Source organism: Spermophilus citellus, assembly GCF_964194105.1.
Source record: "Spermophilus citellus genome assembly, chromosome: 5".
NCBI classification, from domain to species: Eukaryota; Metazoa; Chordata; class Mammalia; order Rodentia; family Sciuridae; genus Spermophilus; species Spermophilus citellus.
The window spans coordinates 115,523,486-115,550,904 of NC_138186.1; the positions used below are offsets into that span (position 1 = coordinate 115,523,486).

Below are 27,419 nucleotides of genomic sequence, written 5' to 3' on the forward strand. Positions count from 1 at the left end.
CGTGGCCACTGGGATTACAGTCGTGGCGCCACCGCACCAAGCCTTCTTAATTAACCCCCACACCAAATCTATTCAACTCCATCTCAAAAGTATCACTCTGTTCTTGGGAAAAACAGTAGAGCTGGACACAGTGAATGCCAACTTGGCCACCAGCAGAGTACATCACTTTGTGATCTCAAATGGTTGAATGCCAAAGGCCCAGAGTTTAATGTCACCCTATCAGTACCACCAAGTATTGGTGTCCAGTTGTTTAGGTCATGCAACGGAATCAGAAAAAAATATATATAATGCACCAATAAATGTATTTATTTATAAATTATATAAGTGTACAATTGTACAATATATTATGTACATTATAAAACACACAAAAATAGAAATTTTAAAGGATGAGATTAAATACAAATAATCATTTTAACATTTTCTCAATGGATTGATCATCTGCATATCCCTGGGATGTACACCACCCCACCTGAAATCACAGCCCTAAAGCATGTCAATAATTGCTGTTATTTGGGTTTTTAGCTCAGTTACAGGAAAATGTACAAGATAACATCTTTTTTTTTTTTTCTCTAGAGTTTTGCAAAATAGCCCTAGCTTCAAGTTTAAATGTGTGAAGCTGCTTGGTGCTAACTTCTTGAGACATATCTGAAATAATCATTACACAGTAAATGTAATGTTATGGTTCACTGATCGTTGTTTCACTTTAAGGCAGACTAAATAGGGGATTCATGGAGCTGAATCAGAATGTGAGAGGAAAAGTTCTTTAAAGAAGCATTTAAAAACAAAGGGTGATGTTTGCCTACCTGAAAAAAAAAGTAATAAACAATAAATCTCTAAAACAAATAACTTCTTGTCTGTAATGGAAAAACAAAACCAAAACCAAAAAAGGCATTCCAAACAGCTACCAGCCAAGGTAATGGGTTGAGATGGCATATAACCTGTCTGCCTGACTGAACACCAGTGAGTTCTTAACACAGACTTTATTTTTATAGTCCCAGAATCCAGACACAGAGGCAGGTACATAGAAACTCAGTCAACACCTGATGACCAATGAACAATCCCTTAAAAATATGTAAGATGTTGGATTACACTTGAAATATCAATTCCTACTAAAGAACATTACAGGATATAGTTTGGATGACTGAAAAACATCATGGCAAGAATAATGCCTTGCTACCTGTTTCCATATCAGATGTTGGTGTCTCTGCTCCCCTGCTTCCCAACACAAAGTGGCTGGTACAGCTGGCAGCCTGTCCTGGCTCCAACCCCTCAGCACAGAAGTACAGCAGAGCACAAAGAATTACTCTACATGGAGAAACTAGTTCAATATGCTCAATTAAATTTAAAAATTTAGAGGGCATGAATATCTAATTTTGGGAAGGGGTGATACAGGGGCACTTGACCACGAAGTCACATCCCCAGCCCTATTTTGTTTTATTTAGAGACACCGAGTTGCTTAGTACCTTGCTTTTGCTAAGACTGGCTTTGAATTTGCGATTCTCCGGTCTCAGCCTCCGGAGCTACTGGGATTACAGGGTGCACCACCATGCCCAGCAATCTGAGTAACTTTGAGATTGAGATCTCTAATTGGAAAACACATGGGGGCCTACATCAAATTTTATAATGCTAAACATTTACCACTGATTACGCTTTCAATAGTGGCAATAAAGTCTCGTGGAAGGCTGTATTTGGTTTTAATAGCTACTTTACCAATTTAAAGAGATTAAAATACTCATGATTTAAAAATTTCAAAAATAACCAATTTCATTCTGTTTACATTGTTTTCATCTAGATGCTCATTTATTTTGTTGATAAAGTCACTGTTTTTTGATAGGAAAATGAAACGTCATTTAATAAATTTCTATAAGATTAAATACAATCTAGGGGTAAATTATAATCCCATTCCATAGAAAGAAGGGATGTGGAGTTCAGTGACTTAGTGGAGAGATTAGAATTATAAACGTTCTTCCATTACTGCAGTATGGAAAGAGGTACCTAAGGTATGCATTAATTGGTTTTATTTGATTGGGATATTTGTACACATCACACAAAGAAAGGGCAAAGGAAAAGAGATTGGTGAGCCTCTCTTAGTATGGAGGTGAGGCTGTTTTTGCATTATGGTGACTTATTAGGGTGGGAAATCCACCTCTTCAAAAAGTCAGTTGTTTCAATGAACTTTTGCAAAACCTCCTTAAGGCAAAATCACCACTAAAAAATAAATTCTTTTCTTAAAAGTATGTTTCAAGAAGTATAGGAAACGTGAACCCTAACATTATCTTATTTGCTCAATGTCCTTGACCTTATGCCACTTTGCTTTCTCTGACCTCTCTCTCTCCTTTTACTCAAGTAAGCACTCCCTGCATCATTTGCATTACTAGCAGCTGCCTCAACCCACACTGCAGCTTCACCACAAAACCTGATTTTAAAAGTAAACCCACCCTTACTTGTAATGTGAAACAAATCTTCAGTGGCACAGCTTCCTGCCTGCCAAGAGGAGGGCTCCCTAGACTGGTTAATAAGGTTCTAATGAAAAAACTTCTCTGACCATTTGACAGCAAGTATTGCATTCTAAATTTAGAACCAAAAGTCATTCCTGCTTTTGCTAATTTCCAAATTTTATTTCAAACTACTATAGTAACAAAATAACAATGGTAATTCTGTATGGAGAGTAGCAACCCTTTAAATAAACAAGGTCACAGTACTCCAACAGTACTTCGGCCTGGGGAAATTTTGATGAGAGGATTATTATAATCGATCTTATAATATTATAGTCTTGTTTCCTCCCTGTCTAGTATAATAAAAATTCTCCTTTCACCCCAATGATTCATCACATATACATATCTATTTTATATTAAGAACAACCCTTTTGGTTGTACTATGTGAGTGGAAATCCCTCTCACTCAGGGGTTTTCCTATGGTATACAAAGACAGCAGTCACTTAGTCATATTAAACTTTTAGTTGGGGAAAAAAAAGAAAGGATTACCCTATTTATGTCCTTTCTCTAAAAATAAAAAGACAAAGACAATAGCAAACATAAAATGAGTCAAACTTCTATTTTATTAACAGGAGTCCAAAATGAATACAAAAAGATCCCTCCTTTGCATGTTATACTATTTTCCTTAAAAGGCTTCTGATAGAGTCAGGTAGATTAAAAGCTAAGAATGTAGTTCAGCTTTTATAGTGAACCTTTTAAAAAAGGTTTGATACATAAACCACCAACATCAGAGAACATATGGTCCCACAATTACTTTTAGACCTATAGCTAGCTTATCAAAAGAATTAGATCCTGACCTGATCTACTAAGATAGAGGCTTAAAAATGTTTTAAGCCATTAAAAGCCATCTTTATAATCTCTCGAATAACGCTGGGCAATTAAAGCAAAATCCCAAAATGGAGCCCTCTATATTATGTGGAATGTGAGAGAATACCAACTATGACCAAGAAAGGTGAAAATAAAAGGCTTAAATCCACGTAAGGAGCTATTATAGTCTCATCACCTGCAAAATATCAATAAATGAGTAACAGAGCTTATCAAGGCAAAATTTGAGATGTTACTTAGAACATATGTGATGTTTATCATACTAAAACTAAAGCTGAACAAAGAAAAGTTGCTCATTTATAAATTTTCATGTACCTTGACTTTTACTGGGACCATAAATTGATCAGACAATACATAGCCCACACTTTGGACAGTTATAATAACAAAGGATTTATTATAATTTGCAGATGAAATAAATGCACCATCCCATACTTGAAAGACTTTAATAAGCCCTAAACTTTTTTTTTCCCCCAGATCATACCAAGGCACCGCTAATTGCCTAGTTATTTTATGCAACCCTTTCTAGTAAAGAAACTAACACTTCCTTCAATATTGGTTCTGCACTGTTTCTGGTTTATTATACACTTCCAGACAGCAAAAGTTTGCAAATATGTGCAAACACTGTGGTCCACTCATAGTACTGATTAGTCATCATCTTCCTCTTCCTCTTCTTCTTCCTCAAAGCTATCTTCAAAGCCCTCGCTGTCCTCCTGGTCTTCATCCCCCTCTATTGCTGTGTCCCACTGCGGGTGATTTTCTGGCACAGGCTTAGCCTCATGAACTTCCAACTATGAAGAAGGAATGTAGATGTTAGAAAATTAAGGAGGAATAATGGAAGAAATATCTGATAAAGAATAGCTTTTCTTTTACCACAGCAAAATATAGATTTTACAGATATAACTCTAAATTCAACACACTGACACTTCATCCTAGAAATGTCAATCTACTTTAACATATAAATTTAATTAAATTTCTAATAGTTTAATATTCTGCTCTTATAGAAGTTAAAACTACTTATGGGATGTATTTCTGTAGAACAAAAAACTAATGATCGTAATTCTTGAGCAGAAGTGCTGAGTGATATCTTAAAGTTCTGCTGAAAGAAGAAAAGCTAGGGAGCTAGGCATGATGGCACACACCTGTAATCCCAGAGGCTCAGAAGGCTGAGGAAGGAGGATCTCAAGATGAAAGCCAGCCTCAGTAACTGAGGGAGGCCCTAAGCAAGACCCTTGCCAGACTCAGCAAGACCTGTCGCTAAGTAAAATATTTTAAAAAGACTGGAAATGTGGCTCAGTATTTTAGTGCTCCTGTGTTCAATCTCTGGTGCTCACCTTCCCCCCAACCCCCCAAAAAAGAAAAACTAAAATATGACCTTCTAAAAGATATTCTGTAAGCTCTAGTAGAACTCTCATGGGAAAAGAGAGGCTCATTTTACTCTTTTCCATGCAAGAATATATCAGCACCATTTTTCCTAAGAGAATGCTTTCTATAAAATGCTCAAGTGAACTGGTAAACACTGATAGAAATGTGCTTCAAGTGATAAAAGAAAACATATGCTCTAAGATGAACTTAAAAATGATTTTATAATTAAAAAACACTCCAATAGATATGCAGTAAAATCTATATGCTTTTAAAATAAATTAATATATTGATGAGGCCCTGTAAGTTACAGCATATTAGGGCATATTAAAATACATCATTAATATAATTTATAGTCAAGGTTCTAAATCATACCTCTTAAAAATCCTACTCAACAATGTAAGTTTATTATTGAAAAAGTAAGAAAAGATCTCTTTTTCGTTATTACTTTGCATTGCAAAACTAGAAATGCTTCCCTCACACTCAAGTATTTACTCCAACAGGCTACTGTACTTGCTGAAGAGACACTATTCTTACCTTCAATGGTTTAATTTGATCCAAACCCATATAGGAGTCTGACCTCAGAAACACTGTGTACTGATAATTCCCAGGCTTTCCTGGTGCAGGAAACTTCAATTCTACCTAGAAGATAAAATTAACACTTAAAAATCTCCATTTTGAGGAGGAAACAACAGCATACCCTTAAAATTACTAGACCAGAGTACTTAACAGTCATGTTTTATTCATTCATGTGATACAGGAAGTTATAAATCATGACTTGTTACAAAAGGCCCAACAACAATAACAAATACACATACGTGAAATATATGTTTATCTATTACATACTCTACACAGAAAGGAAATCTATTAGGCAGAACCGATGGGGTTAATCTTTAATCTGTATCTTCACAATTCAAGAAAGCATATTTAAAGTAAACAACCATGTTCTTTGTTGACTATTATCTTGGGTAAACTGAAGAAATTAAGTGGAATATAAAAGTAAAATAAAATGCTGGAGTTAATAAAAATATAGACAGGAGATAATACTGGTCAAAGTTTCTTATTACTAGGATAAATGACCAATCCCTTTAAAAGGTCAAATAGGTATTTGAATTCCCATCAAATCATAGACTTTGGGCTGGGGCTATATCTCAGTGGTAGAGTGCTTGCTTGCCTCACATATGTGAGGCACTGGGTTCCATCCTCAGCACCACATAAAAATAAATAAAGATACTGTGTCCATTTACAACTTAAAAATATTTTTTTAAAAATCACAGACTACAAAGACAAACAGTAACACCTTCAGGTATCTCAATTCCACTTGAGTGAAGGAAGAGTACATTTTTTAAAAATGACATTTGGATGCTTTGGTGATCTAAACCTCCAGAATTCATATTTTGTAGCCAAGATTATATATTGAGATAATCTTGGCTATCATAAAAAATTAATAAAACTAGAAAAACAAAATTATGGGAGAATCTTAAAAAAAAAAAACAAAACAACAACAACAACAACAAAAAAAAAACCTCAGGGTTGGTGTGTAACTCAGTGGCAGAGCACTAACCTAGCATGCACAGGCCCTGGGATGGAACCCCAGTACAGAAACACATGCACACCCGTGCACACATACATACACACACCTACTCTCTTTCTCTCTCATCTTCAGTTTGACCTTTCTAACTATAACATCATCTAGAAGCTACAAAAAAAATTTATAAACCATACTTCAAAAACAAAGAATAAAGGAAAATGGATAAACAAATTGTTTTCTGCTTATTAAAAACCATCTTAGTACTAGAGAGAAATATTTGCCACACAGTCACAGCAGGCTGATTTCTTAACATTACTGGGAAAAAAAAAATAAATAAATAAAAAAAAACAACAACTCAAACCCATTTAAAAGACCCAACAAAAATGAGGAATGGTCACAAACAGACACAAAAAGAAATATGTCTTGAACCCACTGAAAGTGTTCAGTTCCACTCTAAAAAAGAAACAGAAAATTTAAACTACACTGAGCAGCATAAAAAATTGATTTAGATAAGATTCATCAATGTATGCTAAAATGACTGGGCAAAAGACTAGGAGAACAGGAATTCACACAGAGCCCAGATACTGCCATACAGATGAGTGGGGAGAGTATCTTTACAACCGATCAATCTTAATATCATCAATGTGGAGCAAACTGGTATAATGCACCCTGATGTGATGCACTAAGTATGTCATCATTAGTGCTGTATGCTTGCCAGATATATTTAAGATAAATATAAGGAGTAACCAATGAAACAAACTCATATTAACTGATATTCTATAAAATACCTTGCCTGGATTCCTGAAAAATTCAAAATGAAAAAGGACAAGAAAGTGTTCTAAAGAGGCACAACAACCAAATGCAAAGTGTGATCCCTGATTGGATCCTGAACTCAGAAACAAATCAAAACAAAAAGACATCAGTGAAAACTTTGAGGAAATTTGAATATGGACTGTGTATTAGATAATATCACACCAATTTTAAATTCCTTGAGTATAATAATTGTGTTGCGATTATGAAACAAAAGGCTCCCCCGATCTTGGAAGATAGATACATGTCCAAGTTATATTACTGGATAAAAAGGGAAGGTGTAAAACAGATATGCCATTTTCTGTGTAAAATCTGAGGGGAAAATAATAATGTATATATTCGTTTACAATTTACATATAATATTACATGAAGAATACATAAAAATTTGATAATACTGATAGTCTCCAGGAAAAGGAAAAGGTGATGGAAAACATATGCAAGATATTTCACTTCATGCACTTTGATATTTTCTGAAATTTTAGGTGAATGCATTACCTATTCAAAAACAGGTAAAATTTAAAAACAGAAAAGGTCAAAACAAATACAACTTAAGAGTTGGCTTTATCTTTAAGCATCAAATATGTATTAACTATTCCACACATTTACTGCATGGTTATAAAAATTATTTTAAAGATTTTTTGTACTAAAAATCAACATCTAGAAATGTCTTGAAATTCAAAACCCTTGCCCTTGTCTGCCTGGTCCAAACAAACAGAACCTTCTTCCTAGAAAAGGTAACAGCCAAAAACATCAAGGAAAAAAAAACCCAGAATGCAGTTCCCAAGGGTAAATGATGTTTATCACGAAGCTACTTTTATGATGTTATAAAAGCAGGCAATGACAGTCAAAAATTCTATTCTAAAAATTTAAATCCACCAATTCTTACATCATAAATGTTTATAAAATATTAAATTCTGGAGAGGAGGAGCAAAGAAAAATGCTCTTGAACACTAACAGTAAAAACTGCCAAAACTATATTGATGAGTTTTTAAAAGTTACCTACCTCTAATATTTCTTTATAAATGTCCAATGAGCTCACTCTCAAAATATCAGGGAATAGTAAGACAACAGACACAACAGAATTCAATTGTTGCAAGCCATCCATGGGCTATGTGTGTGAGCTATGCACATTTGAGCATATGAGGGGACTGGCCTGGCACTGCGCGCTGATTGGGCTGTGCAATTTAAGTGTGCTTTTCCTTTCGCTCTGCCTGTGATCCCACATAGCACTTCAGATGGGTGTGACTTGCCAAGACGTCAAGCAATCTGCTGACCACAAAACATCACCAAGCAAGACTCCACCCTTCGAAACCCCACCCTTGTCTTATTCTGGTGGAACATTTTATCGAATATCTTTTCCCCAATAATTAGGGGGGCGTTCCAGGTGTGCTCTCTATTTTGCTCCTTCCATCGATATCCAGCGTGGAGCAGACCCTTGGGGTCACTGAGAATTTCTCCCCTCAAAACTCATGTTCCTGTTTTGTGTGGGTTCTTCGCCATTTTCTCAGTTTATTAAATGAGCCAGCTCCTTTGAACCCAGCTCATCTCGCCAGCCCAGCCAGCTGGCGACATGCAGTAAGCTCTGATAAACTGATACTTTAAGCAGATTTTATCAAGCAGCATGACGATGAGATGCTGTACATTGTTAAAAATGGAAATATTATTGAGTAATTACCTCTTCTGTATCTTTTAGTGTACAAACATGATATGGCATAGAAATTAACGTCTGTTCCTTCCTATCTGCAATATAAAGCCACCACCATTCTTGTTTTTCCTGGAAAGAGGAGGAAAAAAAACAATAAGAACAACGAACAGTACGATAATCAGAAAGAATTAGAGAAGCACTTTTGGCTTGTCTTATTTCAGAATACTGTCCTTGTTTTGGTCACTGCTATATCCTCAGCACTGACACAGTGCCTGGTTCAATAATTTACCAAATTAATAAACTGTTCTTAACTATTTATAGATCCATTCCTTACTCTTCAAAAATAATTTTATATGCAATTTTGGAGGTTTATTTTAAGTCCACTGATGGGTTCCATATTTAAAAACCCTGATTCACCTTAAATGACAAAAGATATTCTTAAAAAATATATTGACTTTTACAATATCATGTAACAAATAATCTTTTAACACGTAATAAGCAAAAGCTACAAAGTAGGAGTGGAAAGAACTCAGGCAGCCAAATAAAAAAATCAATATATTAAAAGCATTTCTAGTTCAACTTAAAAAAAAATCAGGAACACTAAAAAAGTTGGGTAAAGAAACTGCCATCAGAATGCACAACGGCAGCAGGAAGAAACAGAAAACTATTTTCTTTAAAAAATTTAGAAAGACAAGGAAGCACCAAACCTCAATGTGCTCAGTAACCATTGCTGTATTACAGCTCTTGTCAATAACTGTTTAGTCATCTGTCCAGCAATAGGGTTAGGACAATCATAATAGGGATAGCTGTATATATAATATTTGCCTATGTGTTTTTGTATACAAAATAGTGTGATAGTCTCAAAATGAAATATTAGAACCTAGACTTTGTGGGTCACAGGGTCTCTGTTGTAGCTACTCAGATCTGCCTTGAAAAAGGGGAGTGGGACTGTATTTTAATTAAGACTTTATTGTAAATAAAGATTTTTTACAAAAACAGGCAGGGAGCTAGATTTGGCCTGCAGCCTGTATTTTGCCAATACTTGCTTTAAAGCTACCTATACCTGAGTTAGTTCACCTCTCTAAATCTAGTTTTCCTTCTCTGTTAAAATGATGAGTGCCTGGAATGTTGTGAAGATGAAATGAGATAATACAAGGAAAATACATGTTAGATTTCTGTTAGCATACAGGGTATAATAAATGACAGTTATGATTATTAGAATGAGTTACAACTTCAATCTCTCATTTAAGTGGTTCTGATGTGTCAGAAACATCATTACCATATCATGTATGTACTATAAGCAGCATAGGGATATGTTCAAGAGTATGCATTTCTTATTTACCTCACTATTTAGAAACTGCCTTTCCCTTCACTCTCTCAAGTTGTTTAATTACAATGAAATTCACTCCAGGATATTTACAAGAAACTGATGAATGTCAATCAATTACACTGTACATGATTTACTTGTTTAAAAAGTGAAACTGACATTCTATTGAGTTATTTGCATTTTTTTTTGAAAATTATCCTTCAGTTGTGTGCAATTCTCAACCATTCCTAACATACTAATAAATGAGTTTCAATAAAATGTAAGTCAATTATTACTAAGAGGGTAATTAGGTACATCGGAAAATAGACAAGGAAATGTCAGGAAGATCCTAAAAAAATTGCATGTGATAAATGACAGTTTGAGATATTTATCATATATAAACAGATTATACTAGAAAAAGGCATTTCCACTGATAAAATGTTCTAAAGGAATGAATAGATGTTTAATTTACCAATTAAACGTGGTCTAAAATGAAACTGGGTACAAATTATGCAGTATATATATCCCACAGCACTTTTCAAACCAATCAAATGAGTGGAATTTATTCACTTGATTTTTGGGATGCTTGGTGTTGGCAGACTACCTCTGCAGTGGGCAAAATGCCCTCAACAGATGGGCTAAAAGCTCAAGATACGCCAGAAGATCAGTGTGTGCATTAAGATGGAATCCTGGGAAGACTTCTATCCAAGTCAAAACAACAGTCTGTGCAGAGCCAATCACTTATTACTAAGAGAGCCAAATTATTTAGGAATTTGCCTTAAGCAGCCCCAGCATCTCTGGATTGACATTCTCAAGTAGAAAGCAGACTTATTATATGAGAGCACAATCAAATGTGAATAAAGAGCAAAGCTGTGTGGTAGTCTGTGGAACAGTGTCCCAGTTCTTGACCTCTGCTCCACAGACAGAATCATCCTCAAAAGCAAAGTGTTAAGAGAATCCCAAAGTAATCTGAAAGACAAATAACATAGGCTAGCAAATAGATCAAAAGTTGAACAGGCATAATAACAAAGTAAACAAGAGAACAAATAGCATTATAATGATGCTCTGTCCTGAGCTTGAGACTCAGTCATGCCTAGCTCTTACTGAACTTTGCTCAGGGCTCAGAACACAGCTGGTCCCACAGCCACAGGCTCACTCATTTCCACAGACTAGGGCAATAACTGGGATCAAAGCAAGTCTAATGGTTCCAGGTGACAACTACAGAATCCTCAGAAAGAAAATTTAAGAATTTTTTTCATCCTATTAGAACTTGACAGGGGTAAGGTTTGTGACTGTCAAGCAGTCAAAGGCAAAATATACATTTGTCTATTAAATACTGATGACTGCTAATGAGAAATAATCATTAAGCACAAAAGTAATATGAGCTCAGAAAAGACAGAAGCACAGGAAATCACAGAAGTATTTTAAAAGTTAACAATCCTCCTTTCAAACAACATATTCACTAAAAACAATTCATATTGCAATGTATCCTTTAAAAACATAATCAGGAATATATCACAGTTAGTGTATTTGAGCAGGTACACTCCAAAGAGCAATAAAATCCAAATAAGAAATATCTGAGAAGAGAAAGTGAATAGCCTATGTGTAACTCACCTCAGGAAAGTAAAGACTATACACAGGATGTGTTATTTTTGATTTGGTTTCCAGTAGGGCTCTTTCCTTTCGTTGTATACTCTGTTGTAATTCTTGCCACTCCTGGTAAAGAATAAAAAGATCTGAAACCTGGTAGGGTTTGCCCATTTTGAGGAGTTTCTATTATTCCTAAAAATGCTAATTAACTAATTAGGTTAGAACAAGTTCAGTCCCATAAATCATCTCTTAGCTCAAACCTGCAATCCCTCTAACCCCCATAGCACTACAGGGCCATTAATAATCTCCATAACCTCCGGTTTTGTTTTTTGTTTTTTTTTTTAGTACCAGGGTACACTTAACCACCAAGCCACATCTCCAGCCCTTTTTTATATTTTATTAGAGACAGGGTCTTGCTGAGTTGCTTAGTGCCTTGCTAAGTTGCTGAAGCTGGGTTGAAACTTGTGATGCTCTTGCCTCAGCCTCCCGATTCCCTGGGATTACAGGTGTGTGCCACGGTGCCTGGCTAACAGTCTGACCATGGCCTACAGCTAATCTCCTGTCATTGCTTTCCTCCTGATGCTTTTTATTCTCATTATTTCAAACTGACTATACTTCGCTGAAGTTAGCAAACTATTTCACTCTTCTTAAACCCTGTATGGATTTTTGTTCTTCCCTTTCTTTGTCTGGCAAATTCCTATTTGTTCTTCTTTTAGGGCCAATTTAGTGCAAACTCCTGATTAAGGCCTACTACAAATTTCCTTCTGTCTGAGAACTGAGTTGATCACTGCTTCCTTTGTGCCATCACTATACCTTGCATAAGGTATACATTAATCTCATATATTTACAAGTCTGCCTATACCACTAGCCTGTGTTATCATTCAAGGGCAGAAACTGTTTCCTATTTGGCTTGCATTCCTTGTCATCTAAGACAATGCTTGGGATGGGACAGGTCATGAGTAATTATTTGTTGGCTGCATGAATGTATTTTTGGTCATCTAAAAAAATAAGTCTCAAAATCTTAAGATCATCTCTATTAACACTAAGACACTCAAGAAAGACTATGTCAACTTTCCAAAAGTGAAGCTAGGGAAATAATCCCTTGGACAAATTTTATTTCTTGGCCATCATTTTAATTCTCAAAATACAAAACCGTCAAGACCTAGCAAAAAGTAAAAGTAGTTATCCACGTTGTTGTCCACCATTCCTAAGGATGTGTACACTAACTCCTTTTATTCTTTTGCCCTCTACCTCTCCCTGGTCTCTCCTGTTGCCTCAGAAGCTATTCAGGGATTCTCGTCCAAACCAGAAGGGTTACTTTTAGATTAAAAGCCCAGTCAATAATTATACATATTTTGGTGTACAACATGATATTTCAATGCATGCATATACCATGTGTACTGATCAAATAAAGGCAGTTAACATTTTTATTTAAAAAAGAAAAAAACACCAACAAACACAAAGGAAACAGCTCATCAGTTTGCAGTGAGTCTCTAAGGACCATTATTTGTCCACCACATTCTTTCTTTATAGTTTTTCTATAAATGATGCGCAATTTCACACTATGAGATTTTTGCCCCATGCTTCATACTTAACCATCTTAATAACTTCCTTAAATGTCTTATATACTCATGAAACAAGGTGACATTCCATAACGTTAGCTCTCCCTTAACACCTCTTGACATAAAGTCCACAGTAATGTTTCTTCATCTAAACACTACCTGGAACCTGTGACAGGGCCTTCAAAGTAACTGCTTCCCATTTTGCAGTCCACCTTCCCTTACTCATATTTCCAGAGATACCCTAATACTGAAAATTTCTTAAAGAAGGAAAACTGACTTCACCTCAGACCTAGGTTCTACTCTACCTAGCAATTTAAGATCTAAGAAAAGTAGATTTCCAATCCTAGTTTGAAACAATTTTTATTTATAAACTCTGACTGGCATTCCTTTAAAAAAAATTTGCAAAGTAATTAAATGAAAAAATGCGCAGGTTCTAAGACAGATAAACAGAAAGCAAGCAAGCAAACAAATGAACACTAACAAAACCCAAAACAATCATCAGGGGAATAATCTAGTTATTTAAATCTATTCATCTTACTGCTTCATCATCTTTGTTTTGTTTTTCATCCTGCTCTCTATCAGATTCTCTGTCACTACCATCATCTTTCTCACTCTGGGAATCTCTATTGGTTTCTTCTTCTTCAGAATCACTGCCTTTGTCAGAAACTTCTTCTTCATCCTCCTTCACTCCACCTTCCTAAAGGGAAAAAAGCAAGCACAAAGTTTTGAATATTTCTAGTAATATTGATCATTTTGCATCCCTGAAGCTAACTTATTGTCAACATAACTAAGCTGGCTGAAGATTAAATTTTCACTATCCAAGCAGAATTTTAGAAAATTATGAACATTTTTATTTATAAAGATGAAGGAGTAAGACTGAAGACTTTAACATCTGGCTCACCTGGTTTATTAGTCTAAGATTAGTAATTGTATCCCTTCTTCACAGTTTGTAAGATAAAAATATTTCTATTTTCAAAGTACACTACACCACAATAGCTAAGATGATTCAGCTTTCAAAAGTATCAATTATACAATACATTTTATTTAGGAGAGGAAATGGGCAGTTTACTGAAAAATACTGTCTTTGGAGTGTAGGGTCATCTGCTGTAACAGGTTATAACATATTAAGGAAAGTCAATATCCAAGGCAAAAATAATAGTGTTCGATTCAAGAAGCAAGAAAAAGAGTATCAAATTAAATGCAAAGAAAGTTGAAATAAATAATTGACTAGAAATCAAGAAAACAAAAGAACCAAGACAGTTCTTTGAAAAGATTAGTAAAATTGAAAGTCTCTAAGCAAGAATATTTAAGAGGATACAAAATATTGGAAATAAATAAGATTAATCAGATCCAACAGACATTAAAATAAAAGAATATTATAAATAGATTTATACCAAAAAACTTCTAATTTAGAGGAAACAGACAAATTCCCTGGAAAATAATTAACATAAATTGGTAAGAAAAGGATAAAATATATACCCCATGAAACAAGGTAAAGAAATAGCTTATGTTTAAAACTTTTCCATAGTTTCCCTAAAGAATTCTTCCAAATAAGAAGGAAAAAAGTTCTTCCAGGAAAAAAAGAGAATACTTCCTAGCTTGTTTAATGAGGTCAGATATCATAGCAGACAAGGATATTACAAGAGAAAAAAAGACACCAATATTTTCTTCTAAAAAGAGAAAAAAAAGAAACATATCAACATCCTCTCATAAAAACAGTTGTAAGAGTCCGACCCAGGAATGCAAGTGTGATTTAAAAATTTTAAATCCGCCAATACAATTCACCACATTAATAAAAGGAAAAAATAAATGATCACTAAATACATGCAGAAAAAGCATTTAATAAGATCCACTATCTGCTCATGATAAACAATTATCAGCAAATAGGAAATGGAAGGAAATACTTCCTTAACCTGATGAAGGATACAAAACCCTGCAGCTAACAATATACTTGGTAGTAAAATAACTGTTTTGCTTTCTTCCTAAGATAAAAAATAAAGTAAAGGGTGTGTACAATTATCACTGCTACTCAATATCACTCTGAAAATTCCAACCAACAGAGAAAGGCAAGGCAGACAAGAAGGGCATTAGGCTTAAAAAGAAAAAGGTAAAACTATATCCAGTCACACAGAGCATGACTGCATATGTGGAAAATCTTCATTAAAATATTTTTACAAATGGCTAAGACTCTTTGATACAAGAGCAATATTTAGATAGCAACCAGATTTCTATATGCCAGCCACAAACACTGAAGAACAATTTTTTTAAATGTCACAATAACACCAAGAAAATGCATCAAACAGAGAGGTAAATCAAATGTAAAATTTGTCATACCTTTGCCACTAGAAATTATAAAGCACCGCGAGAAAAATTAAGGAAGTTCCAAATTAATGAAGATAAACTATGATCATTAATAAAAATACTCAGCATTGTTAATGTCAATTCTTCCATACTAAACCACAAATTCAATGTAATACTAATAACTTTGGTAGTTTAAGCTTATTCTAAATATTTAGTTGGAAATGCAAGGGACCTAAAATAGCTAAGATGACTGAGTAAAGTCTTATTTCAAGACTTAGCATAAAGCTATAATTAAGACAGTATGGAACTGGCACACAAGTAAATAAATGAAATGGACTAGAAATTCCATAAACCAACACATCATAAACAATATTTACCACAAAGCGCCATTGAAATTCACTGAGGAAAGGATCTTTTCAATAAACAGTTCTGGAATAGGTGGCCCGTATTCCATACCATGCATGAAAATTAATTCAAGACAGATCATAGAGCTAAATGTAACAAGTAACACAATAATGTTTCTAGAAGAAAACAGAAAAATATGTCAATGTCCTTGAGTTACAATGAGATATCTTAAACACGACACACAATCACTAACCCTAAAGCAAAAGACTGATGACACAGACTTCACTAAAATTAAGAACCATCAAAAAGCTACCACTAAGAGGGGAAAACAGCGCTGGGGTTGTGGTTCAGTGGTAGAGTGCTTGCTTGGCACGTGTAATGCACTGGGTTCAATTCTCAGCACTGCATATGAATAAAAACAAAGGTCCATCAGCAACTTTAAAAAAAAAACTATATATATATATATATATACATACATACATATATATCGGGGCGGACAGTAAGAACACTTATCCAGAATATATAAGGGACACCAACAAATCCATAAGACAAACAAGCCAGCAGGAAAAAAGGACCAAGTATATGATAAGGTGTTCAACAATGTTAAGTCATCGGGTATATACCAATAAAAACCATCCTAAATAATACTACCACAGAACAACTGAAAGACTAAAATACTGAGAAAGCCAAGTACTGGTGAGGATGCAGAACAACTATACGCTCATATTCTGATTACAGTGCATAAAATGGCAAAACTTTGGAAAATAGGCTCTTTTGGTGAGTTAAAATACATCTTATAATCCAGTAATTTATCCACAAAATGCAACGTACAAGAATAAGCAAAGAGCCTTTATTCATATTAAGTAAAAACTGCAAATAACCTAAATGTTCAACAAGCATAGAACAGAGATTAAATTATAGCATATTCATACAATGAAATACCATGTACACACACATACACACACAACGGACTACTGCTATACACAATGCAAAAAGATGAACACCATGGACGTTAAGTTGAATGAAACCAAGCAGACATAACTAATTCCACTTACATGAAATATAAGAACAAAAAAAACCCCTAATTTTTGGTGATTATAGTCAGAAAAATGAGAGGTGAAGAGATGAGATAAAGGAAGGGGTCACTGACTGAGAAGGAGCAAAAGGGAGCTTTTCTAGGATGCTAGTAAGGTTTTTAAATTTTGATTTGGGTTTAATGGGTACATATACATCTAAAACTTCAGGAGCTGTACACATAAGATTTGAACATTTCAGTATATTTTACCTCAATAATAATAGTTACAATGACAATAAATATACTCACACTCCCAACGACTCCATTTGCCTGCTTTTGTTTCTGTTGCTTTGTCTGTGATAATGGAACAGGAACAGGTGTAGGCTTTTTTTTTAAAGGCTTCTTTTTTTTTGATTTAGCCATTTTCTTGGGTCCTTTTGTCTTTTGCTGCCATCCTCCTTTTGTCTTGTTCTTATTAGCATCACCTTGCTGCTGCTGTAAATCACAACACACACCATGCTTTGTAAATCATAATAAGTTTCATTTGAAATTCAGTAATTTTTAGATGGAAATGGCTAAACTAAATGTTTTCATAAGCTAAATTACTCTCCCACAGTAATATAAGCCCATCAGGAAGTAAATAAAAATTTCTTTCCAAGTAAGATAAGTTAAGAAAATTCCAGCTTTTACCCCAGGCTGTTCTTCTGCAGGCTGTTCCTCTGCAACACAGATGGACTGTTCCTTTTCAAATACTTCCTAGGGGTGGCAAAAAGAAAAAGATAAACTCTGTCAGCCTATATTTACCCTTCAGATAAACAAAGAAATGTTTTTAAAATGTGTTATCGGTTATTTTTTTTAAGCTGTTTACAACTGAGGGAGGGATAGTAGACTCAGCAGTTATTAACTTATGATGTATGATACGCAGGAAGCTACCTTCTAAAGTCTTAATGTCTGTCTTAAATACATTTAAAATAATCATCTACTTAATGAAATAAAGTTCTAAGATAAGCAAATTCATTATTAAGTACAAAAAATTTCAGTTTAAAATTTTACTTTTATTTAACAGCAACCAAATGTGAATATTTTAATGTTATGACAATTTGAACATCAGATTATTTTCTAACATTAAGAATTTCAAAAAACCACTACTATTAGTTTATTCATTATTGTCAGTGACACTGCTTATTGTATCTGTGGATCACAAAGAGTATCTACATATGCTAAAGATATATCCACCAACCATAAAATCCTTTTAGAATCAATAAAGAAGCTGTAAAATAAAGTTTTACATACTAGTAAGACTATACTAGAAGATGACAAGTGATGTGGGTTGTGTTTCATAAACTCTCTGGAAGCATTAAAAACAATTCCAATGATCAGGCTCTAAAACAGAAACTAAGGGGTAGCAAACTATGGCATGCCACCAATTTTTAAAACAATGCTTTATAGAAACACAACCATGCCATTTGTGAGTTCAGGTATTGCTAACAAAGACTACATAGCTTATAAAACCTAAAATATTTACTATCTGGATCTTTATAGAAAAAGGTTGCCACTCCCTAGTCTAATTATATCAGCACTTCCTACGTCTTCATTTATTCATTTATTAGCTGAATTCTACAACACTACTTGATTAGAAGGGAAAAGATTTTAATCCTTTTCCTTAGTCCAGGCAGGCTTCCTTCCCCCTATGCCCCACCCACCCACATAAATATACAACTACCCCAGAAATGTCAATAGCCCAAGACCAATTTTTTTTCTCATTTCTCAGTCTGGGAATTCCACAGCATGTGAAAATTATAATTTTAGGTTCTGAACCTAATTTTGGCCTGGCACTCCCTTCTCCCAGGAGGCACCATCCATCCCCAAGTCCATGACACAAAATGCTTTCTTACCACTTGCTATCATAAAATTAACATTTTTTATTTGATATATTTAACATGGGGTTTAATGCAACATATATTTCATGAAGATAGTCAGAAACTCCAGAGCAGAGTAAGATCTACCAGTAGTTGAATAACCTGAAATAGTACAGGTCCATTAAAAACAATGAGTCACAATATACCAGTTGACTTGGAAGGTAACATAACTATGTAACAGAAAAGGATAAAAACAAAATGCAGGAAACACAATATGTCTAGATTTAACAACAACAACAAAAAAAAGTAAAAAAAAAAAAAAAGGATATGCATCCTGAAGGTCCAACTGTAAATATGAACAGGAGAAAAATATGAAAGGATACACATAAACTGAATTCTGGTCATAAGAGGTTGACAATAGGTTTTCTTCAGGGAGATGAGTGAGATAAGGGATCCATGATAAAAATAATTAATTCCACAGGTAAAAATGGGTTAGGGCATTTAAAAAATTTTAAAAATTGGTGATGTGATTCAGTAGTTAAGTGCCTTTGCGTTCAATCCCCAGTACCTAAATTAATTTTTTTCTAAACTTTTCTCCATTGCTTGAATTTTTTTCCCAGAGAGCATAAATTTTTCACACTATCAGAAAGTTATTTTCACTGTAATTTTTAATTCTTTTAATAAACAACAAACAGAACTTGCAAAATCAGTTCTTATTACTACATTAGTTTCAACTTTGAGAAATTTCTACTTAAACTAAGAAAAATAAATATAAAAATCTTAAAACATAACTCTTAAAGCATAAAAATACAGACTACTTACTGCCATTGTTTGCCTTGTCAATTTAACCAACACTGTGACTAGAGATCCTACTGTGATGTTGTTGCTATCTTCATCATCCAATACTGTAAGATGAAAGGAAAGAAAGACAGCAAAAAGTAAAAATCAAGTTCTAGGTAAATGTAAATAGCAAAATCTAATTTACCCAAATCAATTTGGTATTTTGAGCATACTACATTTTAAGCTTAATAAAAAACAGTGTGACCATCTATATAAAATTCTTATAAATGCCTTTAGCAATTTAGTATATGTACTGTAAAAATCCAATGGTAAATAGGACTTTAATCCTTAAAATAGCTCTACAGAGTGCTTTTACTTATTATCATTTCCACTTCAAAAAAAGAAACCAAGGTTCAGAAATAAAGTAAAATGACCACACAATCACTGCCCTGACACTGCCAAGTTTCAAACTCCGGACTCTGAAAACACAGTATGATACTAGAACTACAGAATTGTCACTCTTGTGCAAAGCTTATATTCACAAGACTTTGCCCGTGTGATCAATGCCTATCAGAATAAAATAATGAAAACATACTAAATCACCATAAAAACAATTTTTAAAGGTAAGAACGTCAATATATTCTCTTTATATCAAAAATCACTTTGAAATTTGTACCCTAAACAATAAAATTTTGCCAACTATTTAGTATTTTTAAAATCACATTTGCCACATACATCCCCAAAATGTCTACATTAAAACAAAAATTAAATTAAGAGAAAGAGAGAGGCGCGCAGACAGACACGGGTGGGAGGTGGGGGGGGGCAGGCAGACCCACCAACCAACCAACCCAGGGCCTCATCACACATGCTAAGCAAGCACTCTATGTTTGAACCACATACCCAGCCTTTAAATTCATTTTTATTATTGATTTTTATCTATAAGATTTCTTCTCTATATATTTTTGACTACAGTTTTTCTAAATTATACTTGTTACACAGATTTAGATTCGCATATACTCTGTTCTAGCTTTTACCGTAACAACAACAACTGGAAAACAATGACCTTCAACAACCTTTAACTGCTCACCCCACTACTGGCTATGAGGTGTTACAGGTGGGCATCAACAAAGGTTATGTATCCCTTTTTCAGCCTGGAAGACACTCTTATCAAAACTCAAATCTGAATCACATATCCATCCACATTTTTCATTTGCAAAGCTTTACACATGTGAGTGGTACATGTAAAATAACTGAAGTATCAATATCTACATGCCACTTGATATTTTAATGTGAAGAAAAAGCCTACCATGAGAGTCTACACAGACCCTAGTGTAACTGGAAGGAGAAAGCCATCATCTCCACTACTGTATTGATCAATGCCTTTTCCTTGCTTCTATAATTCTTCTATTCTTCCTTCAAATTATACCACTTATATTACATGTTTAGACAGCACTGTAAAAATACAAAATAAACTGTCTATACAAGATACTATTGAAGTGAACAGATGAGTGAGAGTGAATACTCTCACCTTATATCTTGTAAGAAAAATCTCTTTACTTTTTGCTATCCTTCATTATATCAAAGATTATCTCTTAAGTCCTAAACTAAACTTTAATTGAACAATTTCTGGTTAAAGCAGTGTAATCCTAAATGTACCCTTTATATTAGTGTTTTTAAAAATGAAAACTCATGGACCCAAATCCCTGCCAAAGTGATCCAAGGTTTTATTACCTGTATTATACTTGTTACACAGTCAACTCTAGGCAAATGGAAACCAGACTGCACTGTTTGCCTTCCTGTCCCAAACACTATAATCTTGGAAAGCCATTTAACCAAGCTCAATGTCTATCAGAAGATAAATTCAATAAGGCAGAGACTGTCTTACCTCCCCTTCTCCAGCACTCAGTATTTATTGCATGAACATGGGTACAATGTCTGTTATTTACTTAATACTTAGCCTATGTTCTCTTGTTTTTAATCCAATGTCTTCAACCAGATGATAAGTCCTTTAAAGACAGAAACTTCTCCTAATATGTCCCTGTATTCTTGGCACATATAAGAACACCCTCACAACAGTGACTTAGCCAATGTTACAGCATAGAACACCATAAAGAAGGAATGGAGGGGCTGGGGATGTGGCTCAAGCGGTAGCGCGCTCGCCTGGCATGCATGCAGCGCGGGTTCGATCCTCAGCACCACATACAAAGAAAGATGTTGTGTCTGCCGAAAACTAAGAAATAAATATTAAAAAATTCTCTCTCTTTTAAAAAAAAAAAAAAAAAGAAGGAATGGAGTAGATGATCTCTAATTCTGTCAGTGTTCTAAGATACTATTATTTGGCTATTAAAATGGTCACAGGGCAGTTATATAAATAGAAAAATATTCCATTTTTTTCTTGAAATAGATGAAAAGTTAGAGAAAATGTGAGAAAAACTCATGAAAGTTGGCAGAAACATGGCAATTTTCAAGGATTAATTAATATAAATAAGTTGGGGCTTTGGAAATTAATGTCAATATTAAGTGATATTTCTTTTAACACTATTTCTTCTAATGTATTTCACATATCTCATTCTTTTCATTACATTTGGAAATCTCTGAAAAGTTAAATTCTTGAAAGCTAAAATACAAAACAGTCCTTGCACTTAATCTTACTGTTAACAAAAATAAAGCAGGGCTATATAAGTTTTCTCAAAAAGATTTAAGTCTCCATCAATTTCCAACATGGTAAATCTGACAGGAAAACTACAGTTCTGCAGAGTCTCACTGCAAGTTATGTTGTTAAGTCCTGAATCAAATGAATGAGAACAAATCTAATAGGAAGCAATGTTCAACGAGGAAACCTATCACTTACCCTGTGATTTTATATCCATTGTCACAAAGGGAAAACTCCCAAGGACAGCCATGACCTCTTCATATTTTTCATCTTCAAGAAAGTGTAGTAGACTGTGACGATCTGATTCTTTTAAACTCACCAAATCCTGTATAGTTTTAATTTTATACTGAATAAGAAAAATAAAAATTATAAATCCCTAATTCATGAAACTTTTCATAAAAATAAATTGTGTTAACTAAAATAAAATCCAGCACTTTAAGAAAAATGTTAATATTGTATGCATTTCAAAGCAGAAAATACAACTAATAGTATTTCGTGGTCCTTTTCTCCAATGCGGCTTAAATTAAGGATCAGTTCAGCCTTTGTTTTTTAATTTAAAAAAATTAAAAGATGTCAGTGACATTCATATAGATTCTACCCCCAAGTAAGAACTATTGTCTTCAATTTGTTTATTTTCAACCTAATTAAAAATAAACTTTAAGAATAAATACCTCACAAGTACAGATACACTCTCGAGGTTTTAACTATGCAATATTCTTAATTTTTGTTACTTTTCTAAATATGACTGTTATTGTAATAATATCCACCATGGCAAAATGGTTACTTATAAGAGTGTTCTTTAATTTCAGTTGTTTGGTGTTAATTATTTAATTTGTACTTTCACAAAAATTAGATTATAAGACAGGTAAAGTTCTGGTTTTGAATTTTGAGATTTTTATGATTATGACATAACATGATCAAATTGATAGGGGCAACACAATTACTTTAAAAGACAGCACTGTCTTTTTAATACAAATTTCTAATATACATTTATTAACTTTACCTTAATCACCAAATCCAATGTCTACCTTTTCTCCCTTTATCTACTATATATGCAAAGTAATGTTTAAAATCTCGCACTAGACTTGTAATTTTACTTCTGTTTTCTCAAGTTTTTCCTTTATACATATTTTTTGCTGTATCTAAATAGTTCATTATATCTTTACCATAGATTATATTTTCTAAATAAGAATTATCTTTACTTAATGTATTTTTTCAAATGTTTAATTTTTTTTATTCATGCTCAAAACAATAGACCCATTATTCAACCTTTAAGCCAAGAATGAAACTACTAAAATGTATACCATACACTTATTTTTGGCAACATATGAAGCAAAGTGTCAACTGCTAAAATGCATTGACAAGCCCCCCCAATCACAGTAACATTACTTACAATAGTAAAATATTATTAAAAACTACCTAATCAGGAATATGTTAACAGAACCACTTGAAAGATAGTTTCATAACACTTAAGATATCCTAAATCTAAAAAATTCATAGGAACCATTTCTAGAAAACTTTTCATTCATATTACCTTTAAGTGACATGACAAACTGCAAAATATTAACTTTGAAGTACAAAACAGAAGAGAATTACCTTTTTATGATTAGAAACTCTTCTAAGATTGTCCTCTTCAATGTGAGGGAGCTGCAGAAGAGGAGATTTAAATTGTTGAAGGCCTTGAACAGCCATCTGGGAAAGCTTCATGCAGTTTTCTAAGGATGCCAAAGTTGGAGCACGAAACTCCCTTTCTTAGAAAGAACAGAAAAAAAGAAGAAACAACAGGGCTGGACTTTTACATGTTCCGGAGTACACAATTCATCATAAAACCAAATCATACTCATATCTTTTACATCATTAATATCTTTAACACAAATTTTAAGATCGTGGTATTGATTTTCTTTTAAAAATTACTGGAGAAGATATTAACATGCAAACAGCAAAATGTATATTATCCAGCAATAAGCACTGATTTCATTAAAAAAAAGCTGCATCAACTCAAGTAACATTAAATTATCAATTATTATCAGCATCATGAATGTACTGATACCATGCAAGTACTAACATCTCCCACAACAACCCATAAGCACTGTCTTATTTGTTAAGGTTCTCCCATTCCATTACTGAGCAACAATTCCCTGATTCTTTTCCTTCCATACAAAAAATATTACATGTCAGGTGAATCATCATTACGTTTGTTAAAGAAATATTTCAAACTCACTGGTAAAATACAGAATAAACTAACTCCAAAAATAATCAGAAGGAAAAGGAAATATTAAATCTGCAGAGCAAACAATAAAACTATGAAACAATGAGAAAAATCATGAGCAAAATTGAGAAAGCCGATTGAACTGGCAGACAGAATTACAATTAGTTCCTCATAAATCTTAAAAACTGTGAAGTAAAATCTGCACATGCTTGCAAAAAATAAATAAATAAATAAATAAAACAATTTAATTACATTTCCTCCTCACCTTCACGGCTCCTGGCCATTATTATTAGTTGGCAGATTACATTAACCATTTCTTGAAGCAAAGCAGGGCATTTTTTCAGCATAAATTGCTGATCTGCAAAACAATAAAAAACCTGAAACAATTCTAATTTCATAGTTAAAGCATCTTTATCATCATAGACCAAGACTAATTCTAAAAAAGTTGTCCCACAAACATTTCACAGGATTTCAGCATTTTACAGTTTCTCCTCTGCATCACTGTTAATGGCCAGAAAACCCCCACTCAGATGTGTCAAAGGAAAATTTTAATATTATGTTAAGCTTCAGAAGTTAATTCCTGTTTTAAAGCAGCCTTAATCATAAATTTAGTCTTAATCTTGCTGCATTTGAGAACCTCAAGAATTTTCTTTTTGTGCTTGTAAGTTCCTTAAGTATTAATTAATTCTAAAAGCTAAGAATGAGAATAAATGTCAACTAAATACAGAGAAATGAGGAAGAGGAGGAAGAGGGCAACAAGGCACACAGAGTCATTTATACTGCATATAAAAGTCTTAACTACTATTGGGCTTGGCATTCAACCTAAAAAAATGTTTTCCCTGTTTGTTACAGATTGGTAAAAATGAAGATGACTATGTATCTGTACAGAACATTAGCAGCATAATTACTAAAATTTCAAAGTAACTTCAGTGACAATGCTTGAACAGTACTCCTTCATTCTATCATAAACATCCTTTCTTATGACAGAATAAGCATCCAATTTCTAAGTATCAAGTAGCCTTGTTTGAAGCATTTGAATACATTATTAAAGGAGATGGGGGACAGTAAGATTTCATTTAAAAGTGATTCAAATGTATGATATGTCAAGGTCATTGTACTGTCATGTGTAACTAATTAAAACAAATTAAAAAAAAAACAGTATTTAGGATTAGGAATGGAGAAATAGGGAAGGGGATAGGAAGAGACAGAGACAGACACACACATTATGTAGCTTTAAATAAAGATCAAACAAATACTACTCAGAACACTGGTAGGAAGGATAATGTGTAGGTGGGGGTTAGTGTTCAGTGGAGGTATTTGTTGTGAAACCCATTCCTGTCCCTCTAGAAAGCTTATAAATTTCTTGTTAAAAAGTCATTAGGAACTTTTTGTATGATCTGAATTTAACTAAACATTTCTCCTTCAGAATATTCTCTCACCTTGAAACACTAAATTTTAATATTTGCCAAAACATCCAACTTCGACCTTCAAACTATGTGAAGCAATTATGTAGCATATAGATTAAAAAAACAAAAATGGGGGGATGGGAGTCCTTGAGCAATTATTTGATGGAGCAAAAAAGAATAGTGACAAAAACAATGCACCATGAGATCTAATTAAATCTGTTGCTTTGATTCTATTAAAACCCTGTAGATATTAGAATCACAAATACCTTCTTCAAGGGTCTCAGGAATTTTCATTCTAGCAAGATGAGACAGTAAAAGAACTCTGGCCTTCAGGCTATATGGGCAGGTAAGTGGAGGCTCATTCTTCTTTAAATTAATGCTGCCAATCTCTCTGATCAGCTAAAGTAAATAAAATAATTATTCAAAAATATATACTTTAAAAAAGTATCCACTTTAGTACTCAACTAGTCATCAAAGAATTTATGCTATGGTGCCTAACCTGTGGTATTAGAATATTATCTGTTGGTCTGCTTGTAGCATCTTTATTATACTGGGGATCAAATTCAGAAGCTCCAGCCAAAACCATGATGAGACCTATGGAAACAAAGAAAAAAATGAAGATAAATTTATTGATCAATTTTCCTTCTTGAGATACTTTCTTAATGCTACTTACTAAATGCACTTTTCTAATCCCAAACCATTCTGAAAATCATCTCAACTCTACTACTGACAAGTATTAATTTATCCCATAAAAAAGAAACATTTTATTTCTTAAAATGTGGACAATACTGCCTATCCCAAAGTGAAGAAAAATGTATTACAAACTAAGGCACCAAAGTAACTGGATACATTAAAATCACTTATAACAGCACCCTTTTCCAGACTTAACCAGCTGCTCCAAAAAATTTTCTATAGAGCATTAGTATTCTGTGTGATGCTGATAACTGTTATATAAGAAAAAAGGGGGCCCTATAGTTAAACACACTGAAAATAATGCGTTAAAAAGAGTTGAGGTTTCTTCACTGTGTGACTTGTCATACCTTTGAGTAAACAAAAATACACTGCAATTTCCAGAAAATGATGGAACCCTAGAGGGTTTTGTGAATAAACAATTGAAATACATAAGATTCCCAGCAAGTGTAATGCCTATAAGCTCTTTAAGGACTGGCACTACAGTCATCAATCTTACCTTACCGCAAAAAATACTTTTAAAAAATACACAAAAAGCAGAACTATACAGAGGTTATCGAGCCTAAACCCGGAAGTTATATCACTAGCTAAAGAACCTAGAGCACTATTCTTCACCTCTCTACACCTGAGTTTTTTTACATGTGTCTGACATACAACAAACATAGTGTATGTGTAAATGGTTACCATTACTATCTTTCCTGAAAACAAACAAATCTACCAGCTAAATAATGCTTTTCTGAAAAAATTAATATAAGGTTAAGAACCAGCCTCAGAAATCAAGATCACTGAGGGAAAAAAAAAAAAACAAACAAACATCAAAACATTATAAACATGAAACATTTTCAATAAGGAAAGATTTTATAGCAATATTTCAATATAACATAAGAATAATATATATGCACAAGAAAAAGTAACATCTACTCAATTCTAAAAAAAATTATTGTGTGCACACTGTCGTATGATCTTGAGGAATCTTTTTCTCATTATCAAGAAAATTAGTGGTGCTGTGGTGTGGCTCAGCAACAGAGCGCTCGCCTA

The 27,419-nt window shown here is 33.7% G+C and overlaps 1 protein-coding gene across 2 annotated transcripts in view; it reads right to left on the reverse strand.

The window, feature by feature from the left end:
* Positions 1-288: 288 nt before the first annotated feature.
* SEC63 (SEC63 homolog, protein translocation regulator) overlaps positions 289-27,419 on the reverse strand; it is a 61,311-nt gene continuing 34,180 nt past the window's right edge. The window contains exons 9-21 of one of the 2 annotated variants that reach the window (XM_081294901.1): positions 26,191-26,285; positions 25,958-26,090; positions 24,551-24,643; positions 23,673-23,827; positions 22,275-22,422; positions 19,466-19,548; positions 17,475-17,540; positions 17,094-17,279; positions 13,662-13,820; positions 11,586-11,687; positions 8,696-8,794; positions 5,217-5,321; positions 289-4,108 (exon numbers count right to left, since the gene is read on the reverse strand). In XM_081294901.1, coding sequence (XP_081151027.1) covers positions 3,965-4,108; positions 5,217-5,321; positions 8,696-8,794; positions 11,586-11,687; positions 13,662-13,820; positions 17,094-17,279; positions 17,475-17,540; positions 19,466-19,548; positions 22,275-22,422; positions 23,673-23,827; positions 24,551-24,643; positions 25,958-26,090; positions 26,191-26,285 — 1,568 coding nt within the window. In that variant the 3' untranslated portion in view covers positions 289-3,964. Of the gene's footprint in view, positions 4,109-5,216; positions 5,322-8,695; positions 8,795-11,585; positions 11,688-13,661; positions 13,821-17,093; positions 17,280-17,474; positions 17,541-19,465; positions 19,549-22,274; positions 22,423-23,672; positions 23,828-24,550; positions 24,644-25,957; positions 26,091-26,190; positions 26,286-27,419 lie in introns of those variants that run through there. The other variant, XM_081294902.1, reaches the window with a different exon arrangement.